At 35.1% G+C, this 14,514-nt stretch overlaps 1 protein-coding gene across 1 annotated transcript; it reads right to left on the bottom strand.

Annotated features, from left to right (window-relative positions):
- Window positions 1-13,345: 13,345 nt before the first annotated feature.
- Window positions 13,346-14,005, bottom strand: LOC133784882 (uncharacterized). Its single transcript, XM_062224151.1, has one exon. The coding sequence runs from the start codon at window positions 14,003-14,005 to the stop codon at window positions 13,346-13,348; it is 660 nt and encodes a 219-aa protein (XP_062080135.1).
- Between the last annotated feature and the right edge of the window lie 509 nt (window positions 14,006-14,514).

The raw sequence follows: 14,514 nt of genomic DNA, 5'->3' as shown, positions 1-14,514 counted from the left end.
CTTAATTATAAGAAATGAATTACCGGGAAGCTCCCATCTCACCATGCAAGCAATGACTCACTTATTTGGTGAAGCCTGTGCATACCCAAGAGTAGCTCCTACTGACCAACCGATTGATCCATATTGCACTTGCATTTCTAACCTTTTAAATTAACCCAACAATATTACGTACTCTAATTATATATTTATACATATATGCAGAAACTCTTACCATTAAAATTTTATTTTATGAATTCGCCTTAAATTAAATATATCTTCACATGGAAAATCTCTGATTTAATTTTTTTTTTAATAAAAAGTGACATCATCATTGCCAATCCTTTCAACAAGTCCTTTCCGATTTTCACACATCCAATTCCTTTTGTTAAAGATTAATACAAACAGCAACTAAGTAAGTATGGTGTAACGACCCAAATTCGCTAATAAGGCTTAAGGGTCTTGATTAGTGTGCCGGGAGGGCATAACTGGGATTAGAATGAATGCTATTGATTTAAATGCGTAAATATATGATTAATTGTGTGTTTATGATAACTGATGATATTGTATGATGATGTGATATAAATGTTTGAGTTATATGCGAGAACCACATTATGATATGGATAATTCTGCAGCCAACGACTCAAGGCGATCCTAGGGCTAGATAGCAGGAAAGGTCAACGGGGTATTATGATTGACTTTGGGCAAGTTGGGGGTATTTTAGGTATTGGGTAGTGATTTAGACTATTGGGTGATAAAAATAAATAATTGGAGATATATCTGAGGTTAGGATGTCTAGGCGGGATTATTGGAGGATTTTACCGTTTTGGCCTCGGGGACGTTTCCGACACCCCGAGCTTTGGGATTAGTCTAATAATCTAAGGGTATACTTGGAAGACTTAGGAAAATACTAGACAGAAAAGTGTAAACCGACCCTATCTCTATTTCTCTTTCTTCTCTCTCTTAGCAAAGGAAAACTACTGGAATTTGAGAGGAAATAGCTGGAATTGAGCTGTGTCTTTGGGAATTGAAGGGAATAATCTGGAGGATTAGCTCAGGAACTGATCAAGGTCTGAGATAGAGCTAAGGTAAGTTTTGAATTTTCGTTTCTGAGGTTAGGAATATAAAGAAAATGGCTGAGTTTTAAATATCTGTGGTTTTGGAATTTAAGGTGGGATTGAGGCTTGAAACCTTGAGGATAGGTCAGGGGACTCTTGGAGAATCGATTCTACAGCTGAGGTAAGGTTTAATTTAAAGTTTGATGGTTGAATTTGAGGGTTTTCATGGCTGGTTTTGAGTTCTGTGGGTTTGAAATTTCAGAAGTTGGAATTGGGGTTTTGGTGAGTCTTGGACTGGATTTTTGGTTGGATTGTGTTGCTTAAATAATTCTAATGTTGTTATTATCAATTGGTTTTGAGTTAGGGGCTTTGGGGTGGCTTAAGGTGAGGTTTAGGGATTGAAAATGGTGGTTTTTCTGGGTTCGAAGGGTCGAGCCGCGGCATGGTTCTTGGTGAGTCGCGGCCCTTCGAAGTAGTTGCATGCTGAAGAAGAAGGGCGGGCCGCGGCATGGCCCAAGCAATGCCGCGGCCCTTACCTGTTTTTGTGCTGTTGGAGGTTCTGTTTGAGGGCCATGCCGCGGCATGGGTGGCCTATGCCGCGGCGCTTAAGGGATTTTGCGATTTTAGGATTGGAAATTTAACCTAGGGTGCTCGGGGTTGAGTCTTTTACCATATTTGGCCAAGTTTAATGTTCCAAGTACTAGAACATGGCTTGGAAACTCATTTAAGGTTGTTAATGGTGTCTTTCCTCATGGTTGTGACTAGGTGTCTAGCTAGGACTCGAGGATCGGATCGCGCTCGAGGAGTGTCGCCCGTAGCTAACTCATCTGAAAGCTAAAGGTAAGAAAACTGCACCCGGTTATATGATTGTGATGGGACTAAGTGCTCCCGTGAGTTGTATCGTGTCAGTGTTGGTATCACGCCATGGGACATGTAAAAGCGGCCTAAGGGTGTCGTACATACTAATAGCGCGTAGAGCGCGATTTGGCCACTGGGAGCCTTGAACACTAGGATAACAGAGGGAGCAGCCTGTGAGCGCTAGCCCTGGTTATCGTTATAAACTGTGTATGTTATGAATTGATATGCCAAGTATGAGGAATACTTGACTATATTGAATGGTTGTTTGACTGAGGCTATGTGATGCAATGTGAGATATTGACTTGATTGCTTAATGCTTATGCTCTATTGTTGTTGTGTTTTCTTGCTGGGCCTTGGCTCACGGGTGCTACGTGGTGCAGGTAAAGGCAAGGGCAAGCTGGACCAAGCCTGAGGTGGAGAGCTCCGAGGTGTAATGTACATAGCTAGCTGTTCGATCACCACGATCGAGGAGTGGACCAGGACAGGGATTACTTAACTGCTTGTTTTGCCTTAGTATGGCTGGTTATTGTATCTGAGTCTTACAACTTTTGTAAACGATCTTTAAACTTGTATTTTTGGGATCCCGTGTAAACACATAATGTTCTTTAATGAAAATGTGGCTTTTGAGACCAAAATGCTTTTAACCCTAGTTCCTTTGTAGCTTCTGTAACACGATTTTAATTTAAACGACTTGATTAGCAAGTCCGGCACTTTATAAACACACAGTGTAACGGTCTTGGCTATCCAGGGCGTTACATATGGCATCCAAATTAACAAGTAGAATGTGAAAACGGCTGTTAGAGGTCCTGTGGGAAAATATTGCTAGCAAAATCGAACTAAGAACTTAACAACTAGAAACACAATCAAAATTAGTAAAAACAAAACAACAAACACTTAAAGATCAAGAACAATAAGTAACTGCAGAAAAGTAAAAGACACCACGAAATATACTGGTTCAAGACCAATAGATCAGTGTGATTTATGGCTCTACTCCAGTTTTGGAACACTATCTCTTCCTCTTATTGATTGAGCAATAATCTTGGTACATTACAGTCGAGTGAGAACAATCTCTCTTAGTTTCTCTCAAGTGCATCATTCTCTAACACTCACACCCGAGCTTGCATATTCATCTACATATGCAGCTCTATACAAAACCCAAATAACCCCTTCACTCTTTTCTCTGTACTCTCTCTAATTGTTCTTCTTCTTATTCTTATATCCTTGAAATAAAAAAGAATGTAGGCTATATATAGGCAGCTGACTTGTGATCCCATTTGGTGGGAAAGTTTGTTAAGCAAGTAAATAACTAACTTGTCCTAACATATTGGTGGTTAGGATTTATAGGAACTAATACCACAAATTCCACCTAATTCCTTTAAGTCATAAGCCATAGGAAAAATGTATAGCCTGAAGAGATAGTGTCCAACTGATCTCAGATGATCAGTTTCTGAGATTGAGCAAGTTTAGGCAATGCCTAATAAACTTACTAAATGTAAAACCTTTAGTCCCAACATCATATCTGACATTTTCCAATTCTACTACTCCTTCAATCTTCTCTCTTATCCAATACAACCTTATATCAATGTGTTTACTCTTCTCATGGTAAACATGGTTCTTGCATAAATTGATAGAAGATTGGCTACTAGAATAAATCCTTGCTTTTCCTTTCAACTATTTTAGCTCCTGTAAAATTCCTTGTAGCCAAATAGTTTCTTTGAAAACTTATGTTTGTTTTCAAAAAACTGTTTTTTAGTTAAGGAGTCAAACAACCTCATGCATTCTCTCTCTCTCATCAAAAGCAGTAATGTATAGTTCAAATTCTTTTTTTTCTTCTTTTGTGTTAAAATCTTATATTATGCATTTTTTGTTTTGCTTCTCAATGACATAGAAGACTATCTTTTTTATGAATTCTTTATTATTAAAGAAAAAAAAATCACTCTTATTCTTATTAGCTTCAATAATATTTGATAAAGAAGTAAATAGATATGTATAAATTACGTGAAAAGAAAGATTATAAAAAAGAAAATACCATTTTGGTTTGTCAGAGATGAACTGAAAAAACAAAGAAACAAAAGTTTAATTAGAATTATATTAGTAGTAATAAATTCAAAGCATATAGAAAAATTATACTATATTTATATTATGTACTACTACAAAAAAGACTTTTTAAGACTAGCATTGCGAGTCCTAAAAAAGTTTTTAGGACTCGCGGGGCGCGAGTCCTCTATTTGAGAGCCTTAAAAACTAAGGTTTTTAGGACTCGCAACGGATCTTGCTGAGTACCTTTAATTAAGGTTTCAACGCGAGTCCTAAAATAATGTTTTTAGGACTTGTGTTGCTAGTCCTAAAAGGATGTTTTTAGGACTCGCAGATCTTGCTGAGTGCCTTTAAGTAAGGTTTTTAGGACTCTCTTTGGGTGCCCTTAAAAGTTATATTTTTAATTTTTAAAAAATTTATTTATTGTTATTTTAAATTAAAAATTATGATTTAAATGAAACATTTATATACAAATTAATCTAAAAATTTATAGATTAAAATAACAAAACTTATTAAAAGTATAATCGTCTTGACCTTAAAAAATATAGAACTAGATTTACAAAGTAAATAATTAACCATTCAAACAAGAATCATTTACTCTAATAAAAATTACAAATATAATAAAACACTAAATTCATTGTCAAACAACATATATTTCTTCTTCTTGTTCTTGTACTCACCCTCGTCACTGCCTTTCCAAAGTAAGGATTGGCTGCCATGCATTTCTTTCTAAAATCATCCCTGAAACATGAAAAATCACATTATAATACACCGAACACGAAAAATTATAACTAGATTTTTATTGTAGTGTACATAAATAAGTTTACTCACAATTGTTACAATTTTCATTTTGATTTAAAAAATATATCTCTTTGAGTGTCCAAAATGTATTAAAATAAATTTGAAAAGAAAATACTAAAAAAACACAATTTTTTTTAAAGTATATGTATCTGTATCTAACTAAGCTTAGAAAGAATAAGTTTTCAAACTCTCAAGTGTAAGAAGATAAAGCAACATCATTTTAGTAATTATGAAAAGGATGAGTATCAATTTAAACCAGTCAAAACTTTATAGCAATGTAGATGTTATCCACATCTCTCTACCTATTCTCTCTAAAGTTAGTAGGCATTTGAGATCAAGTAGCGTGCAATGTTTAGTTTCCGACCTCTTGACTCGTTGAAGGTCTCTGAAGATAGCTTAAGGATTTCTTCATGAGGAATGAACTTAACTTTACCAGTTTCTACTGGCTTTTTCTTCTTGGAATGAAGCTGTGAAATTGACAATTGCCCCTTGCTCATTGCTATTGTGACAACTTCATCTCTCTTCCCAGATTCCATCAAAACTGAGTCACAGACACTTTGGCATGATTCACAGACCCAATCTTCAGGGGCCTCGTGCTTTACTTTTCTTCCCATGCAATAACTGAAAACAGAGAGATATAAGAATCATTTATGCTTGATTATTATCAATACTTGTATCATCACACACACTCAAAAAGACATGGAAAAAATATATATGAAAGTTAGAAGCAATAAACACGTGCAGAAGAATATCTTCATGTTGAAAACAAGAGCATCATAGAGTTGCAGCACACCATAGCTTACAAACATGAAATTTAGGATCATTGTTCTGAGCTAATGTATTAGCAAGCATACGACTTTGCTCCATATCAGCTAAGTTTGCAACATTTACCCCTCTCACATGATCCATTGACATCAACTGAGACTGCTCATGTGAACAAAATTACAAAATCAAACTCAATGTATGGATGACTATTTTATAATTCTTCAAAAGGTTGAAAGAGCAGCCAAACAATCAATCAAAGAGATACAACCCTCAAGTGGATGAAGTTGATGCAAAAAAGAAGATAGAATTTATAACAAAAAAATATATTTAACTTCATTGTAAATCAAAACTTAAGTGATCGAATTTGGATACACGGTCCAAGAGCAATTTTTTACTGTAAAGGCTTACATACCAATTATCTTTATGGTTAGTCTTTTAAAAACCTATAAATGAATTAACATTATAAGTTATTGCCTGTAATACTAGTGTCACAAGAACTCGGAGCACACCATTGTTACTTCTCATCTTCTTATAATATTTATAGAAATATTTTTTTAGAATTGAAGCTCTTAAGGAAATATATGATGAAATAAAGAAAAAAGAATAAAAGACTTTAGAAATTAAAGGGAAAAAATAATGCATGCCATACGAAAAACTAATTCCTACACATTTCTACCATTTCCATAATCCAATATCATTGTATAGTTTAATGTGGTGTATTTTGTAATGAGACAGAATTACCATTAGTGTATATCCCATCCCGTGATATTTTTTATAAGATAAACATAAGCAAATATTGCAGCTTTTATATCTAGAAAAGTTAAAACATAAAAATAACAATGAAGCTATACTATTCTGATTGACACACCACAAAATTGAGCTCTACAACTAGTGCTAATGGTACTACTACAGACCTCAAATAATAATGCAAGCTTAAGATATTCAGAGCGTTGGCACCGCAAATCTATTATTAGTACAAAAGATATACATTAAGTTCAGCAGAACAAATATTTCAGCAGAAGTCATAATCATGAGGCTCAAACATAATAAAACTAAGCAATCTAGTAATATACAAATACGCAGGATTAAAAGAAGAGAAAAATATCTTGAAAATTAAAGTTACATTTTCTTTCAAGTCACCAAAGTTTTACTAACTCAGCTGTTGGAATAAAACTTCTCAAACCTTGCAAAGTAAGATTTAAGATTGGTACCAATTGACTAAAAAACAAAACAAATGAAATAAAAGTCACAACTTTATTTAGAGGACATACATTCTCAATTATTTGGAGCCCATTCACATATGTTTTATTCTCTCTTCATCAAGAATCAGAATTTGACAGCGTAGAATTTATCAATGGCCAAATATGTGTCATTTTTATACCTCACATTAACCCAATTCAGCTTGAACAAACAAGAATCAAACCAGAAATAATGTTTAATAAATAGCATGATACTGAGCAAGACCCAAAACAGAGAAATGAAAAACAATAATTCATGGAAAATGAGATATGATAGATTTAGAAATGCATACCAATCATTGTTTTTTTCCTAAAAATTGCCTAATTTCTACTTTATAAATTAAAGCATACCAACCATTGTTTTTTTCCAAAAAATTCATGGAAAATAATCTTCTCCCTAGCACCGCTGATTGCTTAGGCATCCAATGAAAAAGTCCTAAATTTTATCAGAAAGAACCCTCAATTTCGACAGTACTTCAAGCTTCAGTTCATTTCAATATGTCTATGGTCTAAATTTCTAATACCTCAGCCAGTTTTAAGAAAATACAACATATTAATGGAAAAATCAAACAATAAAACATAACAAAAATAAAATTAATTTATATTATGCACCCTTAAACATCCATGGATTCAAAATCAGATCGACCACAGTTTCAAACATACCTAAAAACTTGAAATCACATTCGAAAGAGCACAGAAACATTAGCCTGCGAACCCACGCTAGTGTGATGTCTAGCCAGCCCCGTCCTTACGCGATCGATCCCACCCCCGAGACCCTCGTGTCGTCGAGCCCAGCCACCCCGGAGAACCCCACTCGCCGTCGAGCCCACCCCTTGAGCCCCCAGCCACTATCGATCCCTTGAACCCCCAGCCATCATCGAGCCCAGCCAGAGCGAGAGATGGGAGGACGAAGGAGTGAGAGAGCCGAGACCCCTGCCTCTGCATCGAGCCTGCTGCCGTGATCCAACCACCTCGCCGTGATCCATGCATGCCATCAAAGAGGAAGGCTGGTTGGGTTTGAGGAAAAGAACGAGAGAGAGTGAGATTGAGGTTGAGGGTTGATAGGGTTTAGTTATTATTATTATTATTGTTTGTTAAAAATATATATAGTTATTATTATAAAAATATATAAATACAAAGTATAATGATATTAAGAAAAAATAATACAATAAAATATTAATGATATATTATTAGTTCTTATTTTCTAATTATATTTAAAAACTAACAACTTATAATTTTTTTAAAAAAATTATTAAAACATTTAACCATATATAAATAATTTAATTTCAACTATTACTTTAAGCCCAGTTGTTTTTAGGACTCTCAAAGTGAGTCCTTAAAGAGTATTAAGGACTCCCAAAGCAAGTCCTTAAAATTATTAAGTAAAACACTCATTTTTTAGCCCTGATTCTTTTAGGACTCACATACTTTTTTAGGACACTCATTGCGAGTCATAAATTGTGTTTTTTCAGGACTCTCAATAAGTGTCCTAAAAACTCCATAAATATTTTTAAGGACTTGCATTTATGTGTGTGTCCTAAAAAAGTGTCCCGTAAAGGGTATTTTGCATATATATATATATATTCATTGTTACCTGTTTCGACAAGAAATGTTTGATATGAATGGCCTTTATAAGTACATTCTTCATCATCCTCATAACGTAATATCTACAGTCGATATTGTTTTATTGTTTACGACACTATAGAGAGTGGTAATACATGTACAAATCTTAGTATTAAATATCTTAAACATATACCGTAGGTTGGAAATACATTGCTCACACTGGGCATTTGTTGATCTTTTTATGTGCTTTCATTCTTTCCATGAAATACATCTCAAATGCATCATGGATGAACCCCTTGATGGTTCTCCTGTTATCTAATGGTGCAATGAGAAGATCGAGAAAACAACAATATATAATGCCAATTGAGATATAATAAAAATAACATCAAATGCTCCTTGTTGAAAGAACATGTATTACAAAGTTTTTAACTTTAGATTCAATTTTTTTTGTATCAATGAAAAGCATATTAATTAAACTTACCCATGGTTATAAGGCATAACTATCCAATCATGCTTTTTAGACGTGCAGTATAACATCCTATCACATAAATCTTGAGCACGACTATCTGCACGAGTCATGGAAGTAGAAACCTTATTCGGATTCATAAACAACAATGATCCTCTCTTTTCCTCGTCTAATAATAGTTACTGGTACAAAATCCTACCAACAAATACCATTAATTAAAAAGAAAAGTTAAAAGAAAACTAAATAGTTGATGATACAAAATCCTTAAAATAAATATTATTAACTTCATATAGAGCATACCTCATATATAAGACAATGCATGATTGTCCAATCATCTCCTTTCTACAAAACTCAAGTATTTCATCTCGAAACAGAGGAAAGTATTCACAAGCATGGCCAAACACATTAAAGTCAATGGAAACTTCAACAACATAATCATGTTTAGGTCAATCATTGACGATTTCATATACTTGTCTCAACTTAGGAGACAATTGAGATGGTTGTTGCACCTCTTGTGAGAATGACGCCTTAGGTGCTCGTTTTGGAACTAGTTTTTATGTTTGTGGTGCTAATGGTAGAGAAGCTTTTTTTCCCAGCTTGCTTTCTGATTTTTTTTTCACGACCTCCTAATAAACCCATAACAAATAATTAATAATGGAATAAGTAAATAAAAATTTAATAGTCTTAAATAATATAATTACCTGTGTCGCTCCATTGAAGATGACTAGCGACTTGGGCCAACATATGAAAGTCGCAATAGCTTGTTTGATCGTATAAATCTCACTGGTAAGGATCGAGTTAACAACTAGAGCATCAGGTTGGTCAGCAAACTCAATTGCACTGTGGTAATTTTCTTCTATGTCTTCTCCATGGATGTTTGTGCTACTAGTAACCAGAATCTATCCCTAACTACCGATGTTGGTGATAGACCCTAATGCAAATTTTCATTCAATCATTTTATCCTGCACATATTTGTAAATTTTTATGTATAAATATGCTATACAAGTTCAACAATTTATATTTTAAAAAGATAAAGTTATACCTGATTTGAGCTAAGATTGGGGATAAACACAGGTGCATCCTTTGGTTGTGGAGGCAGTGGTGCTAGAGGTTGATTATGCGATTGTGGTGATGCCTGATGAGAAAGTGTCGCCTGATCTATGGGTGATCCATAGTTTGGCATTGATGCATGAGAAGATCCTCCAAAGCCACTATGTTTTCCTTTCACCTGTTCCATAAATTGTCGCATCATTTCCTCTTGTCGTTTGGTCATTTCCTGTTGTTGTTTCATTATTTCTTCTTGTTGACGGTATTTTTCTTCCATCATTGCAAATTGAGCGTCAATTGAGGAAGTCTCAAGTTCTTTTCCCTTCTTCTTACTGGATCATGGGGTTTCCCAGAAGTCTCAAGTTCTTTTCCCGACCAATTGTTGCTTGGTTATCACAATATATGCATATTGCAGGCACAGGTTTAGGCCATTATGGAATATCCTCCAAAAAATTACGCAACCATTCTGCTTCTTCACTACATTTATCCAGAGCTACAAACTCAGATTCCATCGTGGATTTAGTGATTACAATTTGTTTCGATGATCTCCATGAAACAACTGCGCCTCCTAGAGTGAACACATATCCACTAGTACCTTTCAAATCTTGGATGTCAGATATCCACCTTGTATCAGTATATCCTTCAAGAACAGCTGGTTCTCTGGTATAGTTCAATCCATAGTTTCGAGTATACCGCAGGTACCTTAGTACTCTTGTAATTGCCTTCCAGTGTTCAATACCTGGATTACTCGTGAATCGACTTAAAGTACTTACAATGTAAGGAATATCTGGTCTTGTACAACTCATCAAGTACATTAGACTACCTATCACTCTAGCATACTCTACTTGAGAGACACCGTCGCCTTTATTCTTGGACAGATGATGACTTATGTCAATTGGTGTTCTGGACACACCATAATCATTTTTACCAAATTTGTCAATAATCTTGTCCACATAGTGTGACTGACTCAAACTAAGTCCAACTGGCGTCCTTGTAATCTTTATTCCTAGAATTACATTAGCCAGTCCCATATCCTTCATGTCAAACCTTGAGTTCAGCATATCTTTGGTAGATTTTACCATTCGTTGGTTGCTTCCGACAATGAGTATATCATCTACATACAAACAAAGAATAATATATCCATCATTTGTATTTTTGATATAAACACATTTGTCACACTCATTGATTTTGAAGCCACTGGTCATCATGTCACTGTCAAATTTTTCATGCCATTGTTTTGGAGTTTGCTTAAGTCCATATAAGGATTTTACTAATTTTCACACTTTCCTTTCTTTTCGTGAAGCTACAAAACCCTCGGGTTGTTCCATGTAGATTTCTTCATCAAGATCCCCATTTAAAAAGGCAGTTTTTAAGTCCATTTGGTGGACTTCAAGATTTCGTAATGCAGCAATTGCCAAAATCATCCTAGTGGAATTTATTCTCGTCATAGGAGAATACGTGTCAAAGTAGTCATGGCCTTCTTTTTGTTTGTAACCTTTTATTACAAGTCTAGCCTTATACTTATCAATTATTCCATCTGTTTTCATTTTCCGTTTGAAAAATCCACTTGGACCTTAGAGGTTTACATCCGGGAGGGAGGTCAACAAGTTCCCAAGTATGATTTTGCATGATGGAATCAATATTGCTTCTTATGGCTTCCTTCCATAAAGGACCCTCAGTAGAGCTCACAGCTTCTTTATATGTACGAGGTTCTACCTCTACCATATAAGTTAGAAAATCTGGTCCAAAAGAATTTTCTATCCTTGCCCTTTGACTCCGTCTTGGCTCTACTTGGACTTCTTCGCTCTCCTCTTCTATTTCTTGCTCATGGATATTCTCATCCATGATCTCAAATGTTCATTTAGAAGAGCTTGGTTCATCCCCATTAGGTTTACAAGGAAATATATGTTCAAAGAACGATGCATTTTTGGATTCCATTATCGTATTCTTGTGGATGTCAGGGATTTTAGACTCGTGTACAAGGAATCGATATGCATTGTTATTTTGCGCATAGCCAATGAAAATACAGTGAACTGTTTTAAGACCTATTTTCATCTTCTTTGGCAATGGTACTACAACCTTTGCAAGACACCCCCACACTTTTAAGTACTTGTAAGAAGGTAGCCTACCTTTCCAAAGTTCATAGGGCGTCTTTTGTTCTTTCTTTTTGGGAATCTTATTTAAAAGATAGTTAGCCGAAAAAATGGCTTCACCCCACATGTTCTGTGGCAATCCCGAACTTATTAACATAGCATTCATCATGTCCTTTAGAGTGTGATTTTTCCATTCTGCCACTCCATTGGATTGAGGAGAATAAGGTGGTATGACCTCGTGAATAATTCTGTGTTGTGCACAGAATTCACCAAAAGGTTGTACGTATTCACCACCACGGTCACTTCTTATCATCTTAATTTTCTTATTAAGTTGATTTTCAACCTCTTGCTTATAAAGAGTAAACTTATCTATAGCTTCATCCTTGCTTTTTAGAAAATATACATAACAATACTTTGTATTATCATCAATGAAAGTAATAAAGTACTTGTTACCTCCTCTTGTTTGAGCAAGCTTTAAATCATAAATGTCACTGTGAATTAAATCAAGGGGTTCAGTGTTTCTTTCAACCGTTTGGAATGATGACTTGATTAGTTTTGCCTCTACACAAGTATCACACTTATGTTTGGAATCAATATTAAACGTGGGTATGTGATTCAAGTTAATCAGTCTACCCAAAGTATCATAATTAACATGACCTAGTTTACCATGCCATAAATTTGAAGACTCAAGCAAGTAAACTGAAGAAGTAATAGTATTATTATTATTAATAGTCTTTGGCTTAACAGCCATACATTCATCTTCCATATTCCCTCTTTCACATAACCCTTCCCAATAGGAACACCAGCTTTAGTCAGTACAATTTTCTGGGACTCAAAAACCATCTTACACTCAGCAGCGTTCCAGAGATTAGATTCCTGCGAATGTCAGGCACATACAGCACATTTTGTAGCTTGACTCTCTTTCCAGACGTCATCTTCAAGTACACAGTACCCTGTCCCTTTATCTCAGAGGTTGCCGAGTTGCCCATGTAGATCTTATCCCCATTTCCCACCAAAGTAAGGTCGGAGAAGGCAGACTTGTTCGCACAGACATGACGAGTAGCTCCAGTATCGAGCCACCATTCTTTTGGATTAGCATCAACCATGTTTATTTCAGAGACCACATCACATAGGTCTAGGTCAGTGATCTCTTGGGACATGGCTTCCACAGCATTAGCCTCATTTCCTTTCTTTTTCAATAGTCTACAATCTGACGATTTATGTTCCGTCTTGTTGCAGTTAAAGCACTTCCCTTGGAATTTTGGCTTCTTTGAAACTCCACCTTTTGGTCCTAGTTTGGACCATGGCTTGGCCTTATTAGCCTTCTTTTCCTTGGATCCTTTGTCATGCTCCACCATATTAGCCTTGGCAGCATTAGGATTTGAGGATCGCCTCTCAGCACTTTTGTTATCCTCTTCAATGCGAAGTCTGCGAATGAGATCTTCAACACTCATTTCCTTGCTTGTGCTTGAGATAATTTTTGAAGTCTATCCATGCAGGGGGTAGCTTCTCTATAATTGCAGCTACTTGGAAAGACTCACTCAAGACCATCCCTTCAGCATGTATTCCATGGATAATCAATTGAAGATCTTGCACTTGGCTTATCACATTTTTGGAATCCACCATCTTGAAGTTCAAGAATTGGCCAACCAAGAATTTCTTGGCTCCAACATCTTCGGCTTTGTACTTGTGGTCCAAAGACTCCCACAGTTCCTTAGCCGTTTTCTTCACACTGTACACACTATACAGCGAGTCAGACAAGCCATTCAGAATGTAATTCCTACAAAGGAATTCAGCATGCTTCCATGCCTCAACTGCATGTTGAGTTTGCACATCTGCTTCGTCCTCTCCAACAGTGGGAGGAACCTCTTTCAAGAATCTCACAAGATTCAATGTTGTTAAGTAGAATAGTATTTTCTGCTGCGAGGTCTTAAAATTCACACCAGTGAATTTTTCAGGTTTCTCATTATGGTTCACTGGAACCGTTGGAATCGAAACTTGCACAGGCTGGTCCCTTGAGGATTGGTTCTTTGTGGTCGAAGCCGGAGTTCGGTGACATCCACCAGTGCTTTCAATAGGAATAACATCCATATTTTCAGCCATATCTGAACTGTTACATAATATTTGATGAAATAAGTACATATAAATTTATATAGTAAAACAATATAAATTTTCATATGGAAATTATATATCCATTAACCATAATATATATATATATACTATGCATTTAAATACATTGATATGACAATTTAAAAACCAACTTACAAATATATATATATACATATATTTAGAAAAAAAAAATTAAAACATGCATTATCAGCATATTAAATAAAAACGTACATTAAAAATAGATTAATTTATACTGAAATATTACGCTTATCAATTTTGTAATATATGCATATATCATCTATATGACTATAACTATATATATTCTATGTGCATAAAAATATAATTGATGCAGTAGAAGAAAAATTAGATTCTTTTATACACGTGCTTCCATATATATTAATCTCATTTATTAACATGAATAAAATAAGGAAACAAGTAAATAAAACCATATAGTATGTAGACATATTGTACACGTCTTCATTCAAAAAATATTGCATACATAT

This window comes from Humulus lupulus, chromosome 6 (assembly GCF_963169125.1).
Source record: "Humulus lupulus chromosome 6, drHumLupu1.1, whole genome shotgun sequence".
In the NCBI taxonomy this organism is placed as follows: Eukaryota; Viridiplantae; Streptophyta; class Magnoliopsida; order Rosales; family Cannabaceae; genus Humulus; species Humulus lupulus.
Note: the sequence above shows the minus strand (reverse complement) of the source record. Positions and strands in the feature narration are given on the sequence as shown.

Bases quoted from the DNA above. Each gene is read 5' to 3' on its own strand.
- LOC133784882 (XM_062224151.1), bottom strand. From the start codon at position 14,005: ATGGCTGAAAATATGGATGTTATTCCTATTGAAAGCACTGGTGGATGT.